Raw genomic sequence first — 19,925 nt, forward strand, 5'->3', positions numbered from 1 at the left:
AGAACTTCCTGCTGCCTTGTCTCTCATTTTTCTCCTTCCCCCTTGTTTTCTATTTTTCTCTCTTTTCCTCCAATCTTTTCTGGACTGACCAAACCATAGCTGCAGCAGCAGTGCTGCCCCTTGCAGCTCCCATCCTGCATCCCACCTCTCCAAAATACAGCTGCATGTTCAGAGCACAGACACACTGCCAATGGGCATGATAATTTATTGCAAATATTTCAGAGCAATACAGACGTGCAAGGAAAGAGCTGCTGTGCTGGAGCGCAGCATTAGCTATGACACACTTGGCTATGGGAGCCTCGCCAGGGATGCCAACACAATGTCACCCATCAGTGATGGTACCACGCTGTCACCAGCAGTACAGTGCTGCCCGCTGCTTGTTGCCTTCCCACGCTTGCTTGGTGAGTGCTGCAGGGAAATCTGCTGCTCCTTAACAGAGAAAAGGTGAAGCAGACACGCAGAGGAAGGAGAGAAACCTGCAGAGCTATCGTAGAAATTAGCAAATCATCCTGTGAAACAAGCAGGAGCCCTCCCTGCCAGGGGAAGAGCCACGAGGTGCACAGGGCACAGCACCCTGAGTCCCTAGATGACCAAGTCTGCATTTTTGGGGTGCAGGTGGTGGCCCCCGGGCAGCCCTGGCGCAGCGGGGTGCTGGCGGCAGGCGGGGGCCAGCGGCATTGCGGTGCTCGTGGCGCGGGAGCTGCAGGCAAGGAGCAGTCCGCCAGTGGCCAGGAAGGCTCCAGCAAACCACCCCAGGAAGGTGGCCTCCCCAAACTCCCACCTGGGCACGATGTCGGGGACAGTCTCATCCCAGAAGTCGAGGACGGTGTTGTAGGCGACCCAGGAGACTGGCACCAGCGTGGTGATCCCTGCCATGCCAAGCGCCGCACCCCCGCCAAGCAGGAGCTGCTGCTTTCGCCCAGGTTTGTCCTCGCAGGTTCTCCAGCCCTCCAGCCCTAGGGCAGCCAGGAGACAGCCCAGCAGCCCCAGCCCGTTGGAGAGGCACATCAGGAGGCGAGAGATGCGCAGCTCGGGGGGCAGCGCCAGGAAGGAGCCGTGGGCTTGGCATTCAACCACCCCCTCCTCCTGGGTGATGCAGACCTGCCAGAGCCCCATGTTCCAGACCTCCAGCTCGTTCAGGTCCAGGTTGAGGTTCTTCCAGAGTGGCACGAAGGTGGTGACGCAGGAGCTGATCCATCCGAGGAGAGCCAGCAGCATCCCCCCACCCTGCGCCTTTGCCCACCAGCCCCCGGCCATGCCGTCGCCGCCCCGCTAACCTCCGGGCCCCGATTAGCCACCCTGAGCGGCGGCCGCGGGCATTAACGCTTCTGGAGCAGCGTCCGCCCGGCCGCCGGCCGCGTCTGCCGCCCGGGGGGGCGAATTCAAGCCTGCTCCTCCAACGCCGGGGTGTGGCCACGGTCGTTTTTCAGCTGTTGTTGGTTTTTCCATGCTAAAAGGAGAGCCCGGCTCAGCAGGAAAAGCCGGGTGCATCCCCGCGGTAACTCCGGGCTGGGTCCCGCCGCTGCCCCGCCGTGCCCAAGAGGGTTAAGCCAAAGCACGCAAATCCTCCGAGCCTTGGCTACCCCGGAGCGAGAGCCTTGGCAGGGAGAGCGATTCTCGGCAGCAGCAGTTCCAGCCTCGGTGGGACACGGCTGGCACTGTAGCACAAGATGCAGTCAGAAGAGAGCCGGCATCGGGCTTTTCTCAGGAGTCAGTGCCTCGGCTGGAGGCCTTGATCCTCATTAGGTCATCAATTAAATATGCAAATGAGCCTTTGAGGACTACGTTGAGAATGGAGATGTTCAAGGGAGGAAGCAGGTTTCAGATGGGCCCTTCTCGCAGGTGGGCTTTGATCCCCCTGTCCTGCACCCAACACTTCACCAGCAGATGAGGCTCATGGTGCTTGTGTGTGAGGAAACCGTTGTCCTGATAGGAGGCACCCTGATGCAAGCACAAAACTGGGGAAAACCCATGTACATCAGCTTGGTCTGATGGAAGGTGTTCCCGTGGCAGGGGGCTAGAGCTGGACTGATCTTTAAGACCCCCTCCAACCCAAACCGATCTGGGATTCTATGAAAAGGATGAAAAGAAGCATCAGGAAAATCCCAAGTTTGTGCTGGCACTCGGCTCCCATCCTCCCCCACGTGCATTGCTTCCGCGGGGTCCAGCTTGCAGATTCATCTTCCCTGGGAGATTAGCGACTAATCTCTCCTTCATCCGTCGTCTTTCTTATCTGTATTGGGAGCCAGACTGGAAATTACTGAGTCCTGCTGGTCCCGGGGTCCAGCCCTGGTGAGTGTCAGGAGGATCTTTGCAGGGGGCTCCTACAAGGAGGGGGCGAGGGAGCGCGGACCACGTTCAACAGAGAAGCACAGACAGGCAGGAGAAAGGGGATGTTTTCCAGCCCTTGCTGACCATCCCGTTCCTAAGAGCAGACAGGGAGCATCATCCCAAGGGCAAGAGCAGGGAAATCCGCTGGGAAACCCCTCCTGCTCCTTCCCGCAGGCATTGGGGCACCTGCTGCTTCCGATTAAATCGTCTCAAGGTAATTGTGCCTGTCATTGAGACAGATTAACGGGTGACCTTCTGCCGCTGGAGCAGGATTGGCGGCCGCCGCCGAGTCCTTCTTTCCCTCCCACCGGCCACGGTGGCACAGCCGGGCAGAGGATTCCCGTCCACAACCGGTGGGAAGATGCCCGGCAGTGGCCGGGGCGCGGGGGGAGCCACAAGCCGAGAACGACGTCTGCCGGGCTGGCAGCCGCTCTGCCTGGACATGAGGTGGGTGTCTCCCGCGCCCTGGGGTCTGGGGAACCGGCAGGCTGGTCCAGAGACTGACATCCTCCATCACCGCACTGAGGACCGCTCTGGTCCCGCTGCTTTGCAGGGGCAGGAGAAGCTCGACGGAGGCAGAGCGCAAACATTCCCCCTCCATCCCCACCCCTATCCCTGCGGGTCGCTGCGCTCCGGGTTGCGTTTCCAGGATCATGACCTCCATTCACGTCTCCCCATGGGCACCGGCTGGGCTCAGCCTGCCCCGAGGAGCCCGGCTGTTGGGTCTGCCTCTTTCTCACAGGCTGTCCTTCCTCCGCACCTGGGGGCCATCCATTTCTGCTCGGAGCTTCTTAGAGAGCCGGCAGACTACCGCCATGGCCTGGAACAACTGTGGAACAGTGCCTTAGGCGCTCAGCCGGAGCTTGACCGATGCCGGGGCTGCTCCCCACCGGCGACGAATGCCTCCTTCCCCGGCCTTGCAATGCAATTATGGCCCTTAATGGGCTTAGCAATCTGGAGCCCGCCCGCAGGCATCCCCGCACAGCTCCGGGGCTGGGACATGCGTTGCTGGGCAAGGGGGGCTCCCCCAGACCCTGGCCCCTGGGGATGCGGAGCGGGGCTGGAGCCGCAGGCTGCTTTCCTGTCCGAAGTAACTCCCCGCTTTTCTCCCCCTGGCAGGACCTCGCGCCCAGCCCGGGGCTGAGCCGCCGCCCCGGCGCCGCCATGGTGCTCCCCTACGCCCGCAACAGCGGCGGCGCCGGCGGCTGGCTGGCCCCCGAGGAGCCCCGCGGCCGCAGCAACTCCATCCCCCCGGCGCAGACCCCCACGGCCAAGCACATGCTGGCCTACCTGCCCCGGCCGCCCACCGACACCAGCCGCTACGGCACCTTCCCGCAGGAGGTATGGCTCGCCCCAGGCCCAGGGGCATCCTCGGCACACGATGCCGCCGGGTGCTCGCGGTTGTTGTCGGAGGCGATTTCTCACCGACGGGCTCCTTTCCCCCCTGCAGCCCGATCTGCCGCCCGCCCCCGGGGCTCTGGTGGAGGACGGCGGGGAGAAAGCCGCCGCCGCCAAGAGAGGCGCCCCGATGCCAAACTACCCATCCGCAACCCGTCACAGCGGCTTTGTCCCCGGTGAGCCGTCCCTGCCTCCGAGCCGCGGGAGCCTGACCACCCAGCACCACCGTGGCCGGCCGTCCTGGTGCCCGCCGCCTGCCCCGCAAGAGGCGGGTGCCCGCTTCTATCCGCTGCACGCCCTGAGCGTGGCCAACATCCCCAACTCGTCCCGCGGCAAGACCTCTGCCCGCAGCTCCACCATTCCCACCCCGGAGGGGCTGCAGAGCCGGCGCTGCAAGCTGCTGGAGGAGGACGGCCCCACGGCCCAGGCCAGCAGGCGGCAGCGGCAGCGCTACGTGACAAAAGTGGGCAAGTGCCAGGTGAATCTGGGCAACATCCAGGACAAGAAGAGGTTCCTCTCAGACATCTTCACCACCATTGTGGACCTCAAGTACCGCTGGTTCCTCTTCGTCTTCATGATGTGCTATGTCATCACCTGGGTGGTCTTTGGCTTCATCTACTTCCTGGACGCCTGGGTGCGCGGTGACGTGGGGCACCAGGGCGATCCCGAGTGGCAGGCGTGCATCGAGAACGTGGACGGCTTCGTCTCCGCCCTGCTGCTGTCGGTGGAGAGCCAGCGGACCATCGGCTACGGCACGCGGATGGTGACAGCCCACTGCGCCGAGGGCGTCATCCTGCTGATCGCGCAGTCCATCGTCGGCTCCATGATCGATGCCATGATGGTCGGCTGCATGTTCGTTAAGATCTCCCGGCCCAAGAAGCGTGCCCAGACCCTCATCTTCAGCAAGAACTGCGTCATCTCCCTCCGGGACGAGAAGCTCTGCCTGATGTTTCGTGTGGGGGACCTGCGGGAAAGCCACATGGTGGATGCCAAGATCCGGGCAAAGCTGATCAAGTCCCGTCAGACAGCTGAGGGGGAGTTCATCCCCCTGGAGCAGTCGGAGCTGAACCTGGGCTATGACACGGGGGAGGACCGTCTGTTCCTGGTGGAGCCACAGATCATCTGCCACGTCATCAACCGTCACAGCCCTTTCTGGGACATGTCGGCCGAGTCGCTGCGCCGGGAGCAGTTTGAAATCATCATCATCCTCGAAGGCATTGTGGAAGCCACAGGCAAGTGGTCTCGGGGAGTCAGGGTGGAGGGGGGGGGTTCCCCTGGGCTCCTGGAGATGCTGGGCAAACCCAGGCCCAGGAGTGACATCTGAGCAAGGGAGGCTCAGGGTCCTGTGTGTCTCCAGTGGGCCGTGGGTGATGCAGGGCTGCAAGCCCCTCGCAAGCAGCAGGGGGCTCGTTGTGGTACCCAGCACAGCCATGTTCTTGCCGCAGGAATGACGTGCCAAGCCCGCACCTCCTACACGGAGGACGAGATCCTCTGGGGATACCGCTTTGAGCCCTGCATGTCCCTGGAGAAAGGCGCCTTCCAGGTGGACTACAGCCGCTTTGAGATGACCTTTGAGGTGCAGACGCCAGCGGCCAGCGCCAAGGAGCTGCACGAGCTGAGGGAGCTGGAGCAGCAGGAGCACTCCACGCTCAGCCTCTACTGGGACCACCTGGTGCAGCCGTGCGCGCTGCCGGGGCCCGGCGAGGACGCGCTGCTGGCGATGAGCGTCCCCGGGAGCGCGGCCGAGGGCGGCCGGGACGAGCCGGCGCAGCGGGAGGGCCCTGCCTGAGCTCCCCGGGCCCGGTGCCCCACGCCAACAGTGCCATAGCCCACCCTGCTCTGTGGGGCTGAGCCCTCGCCCCCTGCTCCCCCAGCTGCAGCCAAGGGCTGTTCTTTAGGTTCAGCTGTTCTTTTGTAACAAGGAATATGAGGCAGTGGGTGAGTAAAGGCTGTTCATGACAAAACCACCCAGCCGTCAGCCGCGTTTGTTCTGGGGGAGCCCTCGGGGTCTGGGCAAAGAAGAGGCAGAGCACAGAGCCCCCCAGTGCCATGGGCTCAGTCCTGCACCACCTCGTGGACCCTGACATAGCCCCGTGCCCCCCCAGCACCCCAAACTGTCCCTGACATGGTGCCTCAAGACTCCCCCAGCAGGGAAACCAGGCTGGTGCTGCGAGAGGCTGGACACGGTGTCGTAGAATTGAATTAATATTGTTACAGGAATGACACGACTGGAGTCACCTGCAGCACTTGGCAGGGCAGTGCCTGGGCCTGAGCCAGGGGCCTGGACTGAAAAAAAAGTCAATAAAATCTGTGTATGCAGGGTCTGGCTGAGGACCCTCCCTGTAGTCCCCAGTCAGCTTTGCCTCTGGGGGTTGCAGAATAACCCCTTGGATTTAACCCCTTTTGTCCACCTTTGCTTTTCCTCTATCAACCTACCTTTGTATCTCCCCACAGAGTCTTGGGCAGGGTATTTTCTGACCTCACCTCAAATCTGTCCTGCCCAGAAGGGTGCGAGGGGAGGGATGGAGCAGCTGGCGAGGCCCTGGGGCCAAGGTCAGCCCAGCACAGAAGGGATGCACGGGAGTGTAATATAAACATGTACATCAGTGCTCCTACCCCACATCCCCTGCAGCCCCAAACCCCCTACAAGCATAAAACTCCCTGCACAAGAAAAAGTTAAAAAAAAAAAAAAAAGCTGCAAACAAGCGTTTGTAGGTGCAAAGTTAATAAGGGTCAATATTCACGTTGATTCGATATAAAACCATGATTTATCTATTAAGCAGTTTATTTACATATCATTAATATTCAAATACAGGCCACTGGATGAATAACAAACACAAACTGGGTTATCACACACACGCGTTTCACAGCACAGGACACGCTTGGGTGCCACCGAGCCGGGCCGGATTCCTGTCCCTATCACATTCCTGTCCCTGTCCCATTCCCTGACACATCCTTGTCCCTGTCCCTGTGTCTGTCACATTCCCTGTCCCGTTCCCATTCCCTGCCCCATTCCATGTCCCATTCCGTGTCCCATTCCCATTCCGTGTCCCATTCCCGTTCCCATTCCGTGTCCCATTCCGTGTCCCGTTCCCGCTCCCGTTCCCATTCCCTGCCCCATTCCATGTCCCATTCCGTGTCCCATTCCCATTCCGTGTCCCATTCCCGTTCCCATTCCGTGTCCCATTCCGTGTCCCATTCCCGTTCCCGTTCCCATTGCCGTTCACATTCCGTGTCCCATTCCCATTCCCGTTCCCATTCTGTGTCCCATTCCCGTTCCCATTCCGTGTCCCATTCCCGTTCCCATTCCGTGTCCCATTCCCGTTCCCATTCCGTGTCCCGTTCCCGCTCCCGTTCCCATTCCGTGTCCCATTCCCGTTCCCATTCCCATTCCCGTCCCCGTCCCCGTCCCCGCGGGGCCGGAGGTGTCGTTCCCCCTCCCGGCCGCCAGGAGTCGCTGCTGCCGCTCCCGCCCAAGCTCGCTAAGTTCCCCCCTCCTCCGGTCCCATGCTTCACTTCCGGCGCGTCGCGGTGACGTCAATCGTTGTGCGACGCGGTGACGCGCAGAGCTCTCCAGCGGCGGCCGAGGTGGGATCGGAGCGGGAGCGGGTCGGGGCCGGGTTGGCACCGGAGCCCCCGCACCGAGCGGGACGAGCCCGCCGCGCCCGGGGGGAGCGGGCCCGAGCCCTGACGGCGGCCTTCCCCGCAGCCTTGCCCCGGCTCACCCGTATGGCGAGGCCCTGAGGGGAGATGACCGACCAGGAGAACAACAACAGCATCTCCAGTAACCCCTTCGCCGCCCTCTTCGGCTCCGTCGCTGCCGCCAAGCACTTCGCCGCCGTCCAGAAACAGCAGCAGCTGCGGCAGCTGACAGGTGGGGAGGTCGAGGCTGGCGCTGGGGCAGGGGCTGACCGTGGGGAGGGGGCGAGGCGGTCCGCTCGGACAGGTGCTGGCCCCCGAGACGCTGAGGGCTCTGTCATGCAGGCGAGGAGACGTCCATCAGCCAGGATGACTCCGACAACAGTGTTTCCGAGAGCCTGGACGACTGCGACTATTCGGTGGCCGAGATCAGCCGCTCGTTCCGCTCGCAGCGAGAGCTCTGCGAGCAGCTCAACATCAACCACATGATCCAGAGGATCTTCCTCATCACCTTGGACAACAGTGAGCCCGGGAAGCCCCGGTTTGGTGGGGGTGTGGTACAGGCTGGGACAGCTCTGACGGGGAGGGGACAGCTGGGAGGGGACAGTCCCAGGTGCTGGGGACAGTCCTGCCTGCAGGTGGAACAGGCCCCTCTCCCCTTCCCAGGTGACCCCAGCCTGAAGAGTGGGAATGGGATCCCGGCACGCTGTGTGTACCTGGAGGAGATGGCTGCAGACCTGGATGACCAGGACTGGCTGGACATGGACAATGTGGAGCAGGTAAGGACTGCCTGGGGCCATCTGCAGGCTTTGGCCACCTGATTGAGCTTGTTTAATCAGAATGTACGTGTGATACCCAAATCGTTTTTCAAAACCTGTCACAAAGCTGCCAATTATTGTTTTGCTGGAAAAGTCCATGAGATTTTTGGGATATGAGACTGAGAAAAGTGTAGAATTTGGGGAATCCAGTCCTTCCTCCCGGAAGCTGTGGGAGTTTGCTGCCCTGTAGGTCTGTGTGGGTGGGAAAGGGAAGAAAAAACAGAGAGCTCAGTCAACAAGTGTCCACGCACATGCTCATCTTCATTTGCAGCTGTATCAGTCATTCCTGCTGAGGATTTCAGTGGAAATGGTTTCTGGTGGGGGGTACTGTTGTTCCATGGGGGACTGGATGATTTGCTCAGGCCAGAAGCAGCTGAGGGTTCTCACTGCAGCACTCTGTTATTTAATGAGGGACAGGGAGAGCCCTTCCCAGCAGGAACCAATTAACTTGCGTGGTGTGGAGCTTCCTCCTCCGGAGGGATCAGCTCTGTGCTGGGCTGTGTCACTGTACCCTGTCTGTGCTGGTGCCCAGGCCCTGTTCACCCGCCTGCTGCTGCCAGAGCCCGGGAGCCACCTGATCCACATGACCTGTGCCAGCAGCCAGAACCTCTCGGCTGACCGCGACGCTGGGGAGAGGCAGATCCTGCGCTACCTCTATGCCTGCTTCCGCAGGGCATGCGAGGAGGTGGGCCATGCAGCTTTGCACCCTGCTCTGCAGTGACCAGCTGCAGCTGCAGTGCCTGGGCCCAACACTGCCTTGTTCTCCTTGCTCAGATCACCAAGGTCCCCGAGAACCTGCTGCCCTTTGCTGTGCGCTGCCGCAACCTGACGGTGTCCAACACTCGCACTGTGCTCCTCACCCCGGAGATCTACGTCAACCAGAACGTGTACGAGCAGCTGGTGGACCTGCTGCTGGAGACACTGAGAGGGGCACGTAAGTGCAGCCGGGCTGTGCCACTGCCTCAGTGCTGCCTGGCTGCCCTGGAGCATCCAGGGGCTGGGTGAAGCTTTGACTCCCCTTGCTGCCAAAAGAGAGGGTTGTGTTTGGGTCGGTTTGGCTGTTGGAGCACTGTGTGTAACAGCCTCATATCTCCTGCCAGAATTTGAAGACATGACTGAGTTCCTTGAGGAGGTCATAGAAGCCTTAACGATGGAGGAGGAGGTGCGCACGTTTGGGGAGGTCATGGTTCCCGTGTTTGACATTCTGCTGGGGAGAATCAAGGACCTGGACCTCTGCCAGATCCTGCTGTACACATACCTCGATGTGCTCCTCTACTTCACAAAGCAGAAGGACATAGCAAAGGTGAGTACCCTGGCTTAGGCTGGAGATTTTAGCAGGGGCACATGAACAAGACCTGATCTGCAGAGTTCAAACCAGCAGTGTGGTGTAACAACACCCAATGTAGTTATACCGCTCCTCTCCCTTCTCATAGCCTGCCACAAACCTATCAGTGTGTTAGGGTTTTTTGCTGGGAGTTTGGACAACTGTCAGCATGTCCTGATGTGTTCCCCAGGTTTTTGCAGGCTACATCCAGCCCAAGGATCTCAGCAATGGACAGATGTACCAGAAGACTTTGCTTGGTGCTGTTTTAAATATCTCTTGCTTGTTGAAGACCCCTGGCGTGGTGGAGAACCATGGCTACTTTCTGAATCCATCCCGATCCAGCCCACAGGAGATTAAAGTGCAGGAAGCCAACATCCATCAGGTGGGAGAAGTGGGGCAGTTCTGCTTCCTGCAGTGTCAGTGGTCTCTCCTTGTCCGAGGGTTCAAAATGTGGTATCAGGGCTTGAGTTCCACTGCTGGTTCAGGAATAGCCTGGCTTGCAACTAGGCATGTCCCAAAACTGCTTTGAATTCTCCTGCTGGAGCATGGAAACAGTTTTGCCAGCTGCCTTGGGTGGTTGCAACCCAAGTCTTTGTGCCTTAATAAAGTTGCCTGAGCTTTTGGAAAATGGGTGGGTGGACTGGTGGAACAGATGTCAGTGACTTGAGGTGATACCTGGAGATCATCTGCCTCAGGTGTTGCAATCACCAGGAAGTAGTTTTCAGTGCCTGTCCTGTAATTAGAACACTAATTGATTCACCAGTTGAGAAGGCGACAGGCAATGTTCTCTCTCATTATGCAAGTAAATTTCTTCCTTAGAGGAATGCCTAGGAATACCTAGGAATTCCTTCCTAGTTGTGTTCCAGTCAGTCAGGAGTAAAACATGAGGATGCAGGATATGGGTGCAGAGGTCATCCCTGAGAGGGGCTTTCCCACTCAGGGGTTCTTTCAGGCTGTCAAAAATAGGCAAAGAATTTTGGATTTACACTGTATGAGAACAAATTGTCTCAGCTTTTGAGGACATCCCTAGTTGTTGTTTTGTTCCAGCCCCAGGATCTGACCTTGTAATACCTGTGTGTGATGGGTGATTCACAGGGTGTCCTGAGGAGCAGGACATGGTCTGGAGCAGGAAAGGGTCTTATAGCAGCGATATCAGAGAGGCAAAAGAACAGCTCCCAAGGACTAATTCGTCTGTGTTCTGTTTCCTCTAACAGTTCATGGCCCAGTTCCATGAGAAGATCTACCAGATGCTGAAGAACCTGTTGCAGTTGTCACCAGAGACGAAGCACAGGATCCTCTCCTGGCTGGGAAACTGCCTCCATGCGAATGCAGGCCGCACCAAGATTTGGGCTAACCAGATGCCAGAGATTTTCTTCCAGATGTACGCCTCGGATGCCTTCTTCCTCAACCTGGGGGCTGCCCTCCTGAAGCTGTGCCAGCCCTTCTGCAAACCCAGATCTCCAAAGCTGCTAACATTCAACCCTACCTACTGTGCCCTGAAGGAGCTGAACGAAGAGGAAAGGAGGAGCAAGAACGTACACATGAAAGGTACACCTAAGCACTGGGGACTAAGGGAATGGGAAAGGAGATCTCAGGTCCCCACTTTACCCAGTAGTGCCTTCTCAGTGGATGCCGTTAAGGTTAGAGGTGAGTTAGAAGTGTGACTAGAGAGGAGCAAGAGAGCTGAATACAAATAAAATGCTGCCAGTATCACCAGGAGTCCTTTTGTGTCCTCAGGAAAGACCCTCTCAAGCCCTCTTCTCACCAGCACTGCTGGGGAGGACCTGACGCAGAGATGCTTTTCCTTACAGGTCTGGAAAAAGAAACGTGTTTGATCCCTGCTCTGAGCGAGCAAGAGCCGCAGTTTGCAAACAGCTACAACCTGGTGACGGAAAACCTGGTGCTCACGCAGTATACCCTGCACTTGGGGTTTCACAGGTACTTGCTTTCAGTTCCCCTGGGGCTGTTTTCCACCCATGTGCAGCTATGCACATTTCAGTAAATACTCTGAACACAGGGTGGCTAGCTGAGCTTGAACTTCAGCCTGACTGCAGGAAGAAATTTTGCTCACATTTTTGCTAATCAGGATACTCTCAGGCTTTAAACAATCATTGTGGGTTTTGATTCTCAAATCCCTTGGCCTTTCTGCAAGTGTTTTATCTTCTTGCAGGCTCCGTGTTATTTATAGACACCAACAGACAAGTGCTGAGTACTTATAGGTTGCTCCATTCCCCCTTTCCTTGGGGCAGGAGCCTCATGCAGGTGGCAGAGCACCTGCCCACTGGGAGTGTATGTGAAACAGCAATGTGATGTAGCTGTCAGCTTCCAGGAGAGGATTTTCTAGACACTAAAACACTCTGTTTTGCACGACTTCCCTCTGCAAATCGTTGCCTAGATACTGTGAGGTCATGGCTGATCCAAGCAGAGTCCCCTTCTGGTTTATTCTCTAAATATAGACATTGACAAAAAAGTTATTATGCAGGTGGCTTGTTGCTGGGAAACTGAAGTGTCACCTTGCAAGCATCTCTGGGCTGTGTCGGATCCCTGACCTCAGTGACCCAAGGGAGCTCTGCCATGTCCCCAGGCCACTCTGCAGGTGCCATGGTCCCTCACAGGGTCTCGTACCCTCCCAGGTCCTGCCAAGCCTTTCCCCAAGGCTTCCCATTGCCAGAGTCCCAGACAGGGTACCCATGGAAAATTATCTGAATCCACCAGCACAGAACAGTCTCCCACCAGCTTCTGCATTGGTGAGGCAGGATGTCTGTCTGTCTCCTGAGCCCCTCCTTGCCTCCTTTCCTGGGTAGGTTGCACGACCAGATGGTAAAGATAAACCAAAGCCTTCACCGCCTGCAAGTGGCGTGGCGAGAAGCTCAGCAGAGCTCCAGCCCCGCTGCTGACAGCCTCAGGGAGCAGTTTGAGCGCCTCATGACCATCTATCTGTCCACCAAGACAGCCATGACGGAACCGCAGATGCTGCAGAACTGCCTGAACCTGCAGGTGTCCATGGCAGTGCTGCTGGTGCAGCTGGCTGTGGGGAACCAGGGCAGCGAGCCGCTGGAGCTGACCTTCCCGCTGCCACAGGTGGAGCACAGCCTGCTGGCCTACGTGCCAGGTGAGACCACGGGTGCTGCTGGGCTCTGTGCCAACACCTGCATACATGAGCACTGGAAGAGCTGCCTGAGCAAGTGCTTCCCTGTCCAGGGCAGGACACGGTGCTGCTACTGACATTGTGCAGAATATTCTCTGTGAAGAGGATCTCTCTTAGAGAATTTGGGGCTGTTTGAGGGGCCATATGTAGGGTGGTGAAGCTGCTGACCTTATAGAAGTCCTGCTCATTTGCAAGTGGCAAGTTCTACATTGATTTAGTGTTTTCTCTGTATGTAAACTCTTTTTTCTGGGGCTTGCTTCAGGATTCTTCCCTTGGGGGTTGTGTAGAAGTGTGTGATCAGGAGACAGATGCTGGCTTCACTCCATAAGTGACCTGAATTGTGGGAGGGAAGAGGGGAAGTGAGTCCCAGGTGTTACTCATGCCATCAGGCTAGGCATCATTCTCTATGGCAGGTTCTAATACAGCTTGTTAATTAACAATCCTTAATCAGCATCAGGGTGGTGAGGGGAGAGTGGATGGAAGGCTGGAAAAAGGCAAGGTGAGCTGCCTGGGGAGGAGCTCAGCTACAATCTCTGTTTGCAGAGTTCTTTGCCGATAATTTGGGCGACTTCTTCATTTTCCTGCGGCGTTTTGCTGATGACATCTTGGAGACTTCTGCCGATTCCCTGGAGCACATCCTTCACTTTATTACTGTTTTCATGGGTGATGTGGAGAGGTAGGTGCAGCCCTGGGTTCTTGTTGCAGAGCACCCGGGCAGACAAAGCAAGTAGAAATTGCAGAGCTGTCTTGAGGCTTGATTTGTGCAGCTGCGAACAGGTTGATCTTTTTGAAACAGCTGAAATAGGCCTGCAGGAGGCACAGAGGGAATACAGGCCTGCCTGGAGGACACAGGCTTCATGCAAGGTTAAAATATTCAGGATTTAGTGCTTGGTGTGTTTGGTTGTATGATGCAGAAACCTCATCAGTTACAGCCATTTTGTACTTGTTAAAGGGACTCCTGGGACTGAGCTGTTGGGAGTGTCTCTGTGATGTCCACTGAACAGAACTGAGCAGTTCTGTCGATCTTCCTGATAAGACATCTCCCTGCTTTCTGTGTTTCTGCTGTTCCTTCATTTACGCTCACGTGTAAATGCAGTGAGCTCCTGGCAGTAGCAGCTGCAGATGGAGATTTCCCATGGTAGCCAGCTCTCACTGTTCCTGCTGTCCCTGGGAGGTGGAGAGTGTACTTCTTCCTGGCAGCCCCCTACAGCATCACCTGGGGCAGGTGGTTTGGCTTCTGCCCCACAAGTGCAGCAGAGTGATCTCAGTGCTTGGTGCTGGACAGCAGATGCAGCAGGCAAAGCACTTGGATTTGCAGGGTAGTAGGGAAGCAGGTCTGTGGGCAGTAGGAAAACAGCTGGGAGGGCTGGTGGGATTTGCTTGGGAGCTCCGGCTGACAAGCAGGCATTGGGCTGTGAGTGGGAGAGCTGCTGTAGGAGGGGTGAGAGCAGCAGCTTGGCTGTTCCAATACTCTCCCTTTGCCTGAGATTCCACTGTGGCATGGTGTCTATGCAAGTGACTGCTGACCCAGGGCTGGCTTTATTGATGGTCTGCAGCAATCTGGCACTCAAGCTTGGATGAGCGCAGATCCTGGAGTGATTCCTGAGCAGCTCCATTCTGCATCATGGACATGCCATCCTGGATTTGCTTTGTTTTCTCTTGCAGGATGAAAAACCCTCACCTGCGAGCCAAGCTGGCTGAAGTGTTGGAAGCTGTGATGCCTCACTTGGATCAGGCTCAGAGCCCACTTGTCTCGAGCGTGTTTCATCGCAAGCGAGTGTTCTGCTCTTACCAGCATGCTGCCCACCTGGCCGAGGCACTCATCAAAGTCTTTGTGGATATCGAGTTCACAGGTAAGCACAGAATGGGAAGAGTTATGTTCCCTGTGTAGCACCTGTGGGGAACTGTCCACTTGAAAGGTTCTTTGGCTTGTGCCCAGGTGACCCACACCAGTTTGAACAGAAGTTCAACTACCGCCGTCCCATGTATCCCATCCTGAGGTACATGTGGGACACTGATTCCTACCGGGACAGCATAAAGGTGAGGCGAGAGGTGCATGCCTGAGTGTGCCATGTGGGTGTGCAGCTCACGTGGGGGTCACGTGGCTCCATGTCCTGCCACTGGGCCTGGGCTGCAGGATTCGCTATTTCCCCTTTCTTTGCAGGCTCTGGCTGATTATGCCTCAGAGAACCTGGAGGCAATGAATCCCCCTCTCTTCTTGCGCTTCCTTAACCTGCTCATGAACGATGCCATTTTCCTCTTGGATGAAGCCATACAGGTAGGGCTGAGCTCACATTCCATCACCATCGGGTAAACAAGTTCTTGCTTCCTAGGTGCAATACTGACCTGGTGAGTCTCTGCAGTAAGTAGTATGCAGGAAACAATCCCAAGATGGAGTGGCCAATGCCCTGAGAGAAGGGGTGAAGGCAGGAGGAAGGGTCTGGGGCCCTGTCTGTGGGTTACCCTTCCTTCCATTGGGTTCAGGAGGCAGCTCAGAACCAAGAGGAGCAAAAGGGCTTTTTCAGATCCAACAGGAAGCACTCTGGGAAATCAGCCTGTTCCTAATCTGGATACATTCAGGCTTTAAACAATCACTGTGGGTTTTGATTCTCAAATCCCCGTGGTCTTTCTGCAAGTGTTTTATCCTAATAAAGGCCTTTTGTCTCCAGGCAGTTCTCCTTTGGGATTACAAGGGAATTTCAGGTGCTCTCATGTCCCTGGTGTGTGTTAAATGTCTCTCCACTCCTTTCAGAGTTGCTGTTGCTGCTAGAAAGGGCTATTTTGGGGAGCTATTACCTGCCAGAGAACTGATTGCTGGAAGGCCAGCAGATAAGATGGGTGATATGGATGTTGCCTGACTGGTTTTGAGCGTTTCTGGACCTCCTTGCTGTCACCACCCACCCAAACACTCCATGTGTTCTGTCTTGCAGTACCTCAGCAAGATCAAAGTTCAGCAGATTGAGAAGGACCGAGGCGAGTGGGACAGCCTGTCCCCCGAGGCTCGCCGCGAGAAGGAGTCCAGCCTGCAGATGTTTGGTCAGCTGGCGCGTTTCCACAACATCATGTCCAATGAAACTATTGGCACTCTGGCTTTCCTGACTTCAGGTAGGGAAAATGGCCCCTCCTGCCTGCTAGGACTTAGAGAAGAGACCTGCCAGGGAGTGAGCAGGCAGGAATTTAGTTTCAGTGTGGTCAGATGACGATGGAATTGCTGTGAATCTGCAAACTTGTTTTGTTTTCCAGAAATCAAGTCTCTGTTTGTGCATCCTTTCCTTGCTGAGCGCATCATCTCCATGCTCAACTACTTTCTGCAACACCTGGTTGGGCCTAAAATGGGAGCTTTGAAGGTGAAAGATTTCAGTGAGTTTGACTTCAAGCCACAGCAGCTCGTGTCTGACATCTGCACCATCTACCTAAACCTTGGGTAGGTGACGAGGAGATTGAGCTTGTCGGGAGCCATGCAGGAGCCATCTTGGTGATACTGGGGGAGAAATGCTTAGTTACACTCAAGCTTTTCTTTAGCTTTGAGTTATTTGCTATGGGAATGTGGCTGCTGTGGGGACTGTTTTGCAGCCCTGATAAATGGGGATTCTTAAACCTTTCTCTCACGTAACCTGGTGCAGGGATGAAGAAAACTTCTGTGCCACAGTCCCTAAGGACGGCCGCTCCTACTCACCGACGCTCTTTGCCCAGACCGTGCGGGTTCTGAAGAAGATTAACAAGCCTGGCAACATGATAGTGTCTTTTAGTAACCTGGCTGAGAGGATCAAGGTGAGCACTTGGGGGAGTTCAACATACAAAAAAAGATAGAGCTGGTTCCCTGTGTCCTTTTCGCTCTGTGTATTGCTGCATCTTTGCTGTGGAGCTGGATTTCTGGGAGTGGAGCTTTGTGCAAGGTCCACGTGGGGCAGCTGGGAGGGTTCCCTGCCTGCCCAGACCTGTGGATGCTCCCTGGTTTTTAAAGAATGGGGAGGCTGAATCCCTCAGAGCCACGTGTGCTCCCTAGTCTCTTGCAGACCGGCAGCAGCAGGAAGAGGAGACATATGCAGATGCCTGTGATGAATTCCTGGATCCAATCATGAGCACTCTGATGTCAGACCCCGTGATCCTGCCCTCCTCCCGTGTCACTGTGGACCGATCGACTATAGCCCGACACCTCCTCAGGTGTGCAGCACAGCCCTCACACCTTGAGACTTTTGGGAATCTATTTCACATATCCAGTGACTTATCCTGGGCTCTCTCTTTTTTTTTTTTATCTCTAGCACCTGATGTGTCCTAGTAATCTCCTTGATGTTTTATGTTTCAGTGATCAGACAGATCCTTTCAATCGGAGTCCCCTCACTATGGACCAGATCAGACCAAACACAGAGCTAAAAGAGAAGATACAGAGATGGCTTGCAGAGAGGAAAAAGCAGAAGGAGGAGGAGCTGGAGGACGCGCTGAACTAAAAGACAGGATCTCATCTCTAAACCTCCTGCCATGGGCGAGATCACACCATGCAGGGGTAATGGCTGGAGCTGCCCCCCTAATGACGACCACATTTACTGCATTGCCACCACCTTTGGAGTCTCTCCTCAGACCTACCCTGCCAGCCCTTGTTCTCTCTTTTTCTTTCAAGACTCTCTCTTTAATACTGCGACATCCCGCTGCACTACAGCTTCGAGCGCCAGCCTCAAGAGAGGAACACAGCCTCCTCATGATGTGGTGCCCTGGCTCTCTATTACCTGCTCTTTGTGTTGGCCACGTTCTTTTCCAGAAACACCGAAAGCCTCCCTCTGTCCTGTGTTTAAACTGTAACCATCTTTCACTTGGTGAAAGGGAGGGGGACGTTTTTCCGACTTTTATGTGCCAGGGGTGTAGCAGGATTTACTTCCCCAGTGAGTGTTGGGAATGGCGGGCGTTGGAAATTAAACACAGAGATCATCTTACAGCTGGTGCTGGAGGTCTGGCGGTGCCGGGAGCTGTAAAAAAAACTTCTTTGGGCTTGGTGCGGGCACCGGCGCGCTCTCCGCCCTGCGCGGGTCTCGAACCCGCGGATCCGAGGCGGCCCGGCCCCGCCCCGCCCCTCCCCGCGCACGTGGCCCGGGGTCCTCGCGGCGGGCTGACCGCGGCGAACGCCGGTGCGCTGAGCGGCGGTGACATTGAGCGCGCAGCGATGGCCAAGGCCGCGCAGGGGCTGGTGCAGCGGCTGGTGCAGCGCGGGCCGGAGCTGATCGGCGGTGAGGGGCGGCACGGGGCGTGGGGAGGGAGCGGGGCTGCCATGGGACGGGCTGAGGTGAGGGGAGCGACAGCGGACCAGGGGGAGCGGAGGGAAGGGGAGGGGGCGCGGGGCTGAGGGCAGCGGGGCTGGGCTCCGCAGCTGGAAAAACACCGTCCGCTCCGCTACCCTTCCCCCAGCCGCCGTTACGTACTCGAAGCCGCGCTTGGCCACGTTCTGGTACTACGCCAAGGTGGAGCTGGCCCCGCCGACCCCCGCCGAGATTCCGCGGGCCATCGACAGCATGAAGGGCCTGGTCAGGGCCTTCCAGAGCGGCCGCCTGGCGCAGCTCACCGTCAAGGTACCGGCCGGGGCGGGATGCGACAATGCCGGGGCACAGCTCCCACGGGAGCCTCCTACCCACCCAGGACATGCTCTGTTCCTGCCTTGGGAAGCAGTGGGAGCTGTTGGCTACGGCATATGAAGCTCGTGGAATTCAGGAGACCAAAGTTTAAAGTGTTTTATTTTATTTACTTTAATTCTTCCCTGCCTGGACCAGGCTGTGATTTGTTTCCCTCTGCTCCCAGGGAAGGGAGAATCCATAGGTGGCTGAATGAGCCCAGCCTTCTGGATCATTGGTTGGTCTTGAAATTAGTGTGTTTCCCATGTGTGGGCTAAGAAATGATCCTTGAAAGAACTGTAAAAAGCCGTAGTCAACAGCTGACTGTGTGCCTAATGCTGTAGAGCATTTCTGTGATGGGACATGTTGAGGGATGGCCGAACACAGCAAACACTGCTCCACTTCTGGGTTTTCACCTTGAGAACTGCTGGAGGGCATGGATGTGGCAGTGGGAGTGAGGGAGGAGCTGTTGTGGGAGTGTGGGATCTAAGCAGTAGCTTTTTTCTTTCAGGACGCACTGAGGAATGGCCTGGTGGCCACGGAGGTGCTGATGTGGTTTTACATCGGGGAGATCATCGGCAAGCGCGGCATCATCGGGTACAACGTGTGAGCACGCACCTCAACAGTGCCAGCAGTGCTGGGTCTGTAACAGGGGCTGCAACAATAAAACTAGGAGCCCTTATCGAGCTGTTGTCATCCTTGTCTGGTACTCTGACAGGTGCCAGAGCTGCTTTAGTAACATCACTTTTGGTCACCAGAGCTCTGTTTGCTCTGGGACACTCACTGTGTCCCAGCCGTGGTTCCAGGGGAGGTCTGAGAGCCCCAAAATCAAACAGAGGCTGCAAAGGGGAAACATTCCATTTGTTCCTGAATGCAGTTCCCATCAGCTAGTGGGACCCAAACGTAAATTCTAGTACTTTTTACATTATCAAAAGCAATTTCCATGGCATATTCCATAGGGAACATAGCTCTTCTGGTTTGGTGTCTGACTGGTGCAGTGGAAGCCTGTGTAAGTAAGCAGAGCTTTGCTGCGTGTGTCACCTCAGCTCCAAAAGGCTGAGCTGTCTGGGGTTCTACCACCTTTCTCATTGTCAGCCAGCTCTTGCAGGATTTTCTACAAAACCTGGTGAGTACCCTGTGCTCTGACATGTTCAAAAAATAATTTGTAGGAGTTTTCTGAAGCTAGCAGCCTGCTTTTACTGTCTTAGAAGATGGTTTTAGTCAGTATTGCTCCAAAGATGGTTTTAGTCAGTATTGCTCCTTGTTGATACTGTTGCTGTCCTGCTGCTCCTTTTCTCCTCTTGGCGTTGTGCTGTGCACACAGTGACCCTACAGGCCCTCAGCCCTCAGTGACCCTGCTGTCTCTGGGTGACTGTGCCTGTAGCATGTCACTTGCTCTCCCTGCAGCAGAACTGACCTTCTCAGCAGCTCATCCCAGCATGAGGCCTTGTGTGCTTCTGACAGGGAGTGCAGGTGAGCTCACACACTCCAGGTGTGGTAAGCAGTAGGTTGTTCACGGCATGGATGGAGACCTTTCCTTCTTTCTTGTTAAAAAGAAGGCTTCCTGCACCAGCAGCTCTGGTTCAGAGCTGGTCACAGGTCACTTCCGTGCCATAGATGGGAAAACTGAGGCTCAGTGAACTCCCCATCGTCTGTGGGGGAGTCTGCAA

The 19,925-nt window shown here is 56.4% G+C and overlaps 4 protein-coding genes across 6 annotated transcripts; 3 read left to right on the plus strand and 1 right to left on the minus strand.

Annotated features, from left to right (window-relative positions):
- Window positions 1-191: 191 nt before the first annotated feature.
- CLDN25 (claudin 25) lies at window positions 192-1,305 on the minus strand. Its single transcript, XM_059867107.1, has one exon. It carries the CDS (start codon window positions 1,255-1,257, stop codon window positions 583-585), a length of 675 nt encoding a protein of 224 aa, XP_059723090.1. The 5' UTR covers window positions 1,258-1,305; the 3' UTR covers window positions 192-582.
- A 2,190-nt stretch (window positions 1,306-3,495) lies between these two features.
- LOC132337999 (G protein-activated inward rectifier potassium channel 4-like) lies at window positions 3,496-5,635 on the plus strand. Its single transcript, XM_059867106.1, has 3 exons — window positions 3,496-3,672; window positions 3,782-4,961; window positions 5,175-5,635. The coding sequence occupies exons 1-3, from the start codon at window positions 3,496-3,498 to the stop codon at window positions 5,516-5,518; spliced, it is 1,701 nt and encodes a 566-aa protein (XP_059723089.1). The 3' UTR covers window positions 5,519-5,635.
- Window positions 5,636-7,240: 1,605 nt separating this feature from the next.
- UBE4A (ubiquitination factor E4A) lies at window positions 7,241-17,586 on the plus strand. Of its 3 annotated transcripts, XM_059867077.1 has the most exons (20): window positions 7,241-7,317; window positions 7,439-7,603; window positions 7,714-7,914; window positions 8,035-8,147; window positions 8,719-8,871; window positions 8,961-9,120; window positions 9,287-9,489; window positions 9,701-9,892; window positions 10,725-11,058; window positions 11,322-11,448; window positions 12,315-12,622; window positions 13,202-13,334; window positions 14,324-14,511; window positions 14,598-14,698; window positions 14,823-14,936; window positions 15,589-15,763; window positions 15,902-16,082; window positions 16,282-16,429; window positions 16,665-16,822; window positions 16,965-17,586. In XM_059867077.1, exons 2-20 carry the CDS (start codon window positions 7,480-7,482, stop codon window positions 17,104-17,106), a joined length of 3,255 nt encoding a protein of 1,084 aa, XP_059723060.1. In that variant the 5' UTR covers window positions 7,241-7,317; window positions 7,439-7,479; the 3' UTR covers window positions 17,107-17,586. The 3 variants fall into 3 exon arrangements, with proteins under 3 accessions (XP_059723060.1, XP_059723059.1, XP_059723062.1); XM_059867076.1 differs by having other exon boundaries at window positions 7,286-7,603; XM_059867079.1 differs by having other exon boundaries at window positions 7,288-7,603; window positions 7,714-7,890.
- A 136-nt stretch (window positions 17,587-17,722) lies between these two features.
- On the plus strand, window positions 17,723-18,937 carry ATP5MG (ATP synthase membrane subunit g). The gene is made up of 3 exons (XM_059867080.1): window positions 17,723-17,877; window positions 18,056-18,216; window positions 18,767-18,937. The coding sequence occupies exons 1-3, from the start codon at window positions 17,814-17,816 to the stop codon at window positions 18,863-18,865; spliced, it is 324 nt and encodes a 107-aa protein (XP_059723063.1). The 5' UTR covers window positions 17,723-17,813; the 3' UTR covers window positions 18,866-18,937.
- The last annotated feature ends 988 nt before the right edge of the window (window positions 18,938-19,925 follow it).

Source organism: Haemorhous mexicanus, chromosome 24, assembly GCF_027477595.1.
Source record: "Haemorhous mexicanus isolate bHaeMex1 chromosome 24, bHaeMex1.pri, whole genome shotgun sequence".
NCBI classification, from domain to species: Eukaryota; Metazoa; Chordata; class Aves; order Passeriformes; family Fringillidae; genus Haemorhous; species Haemorhous mexicanus.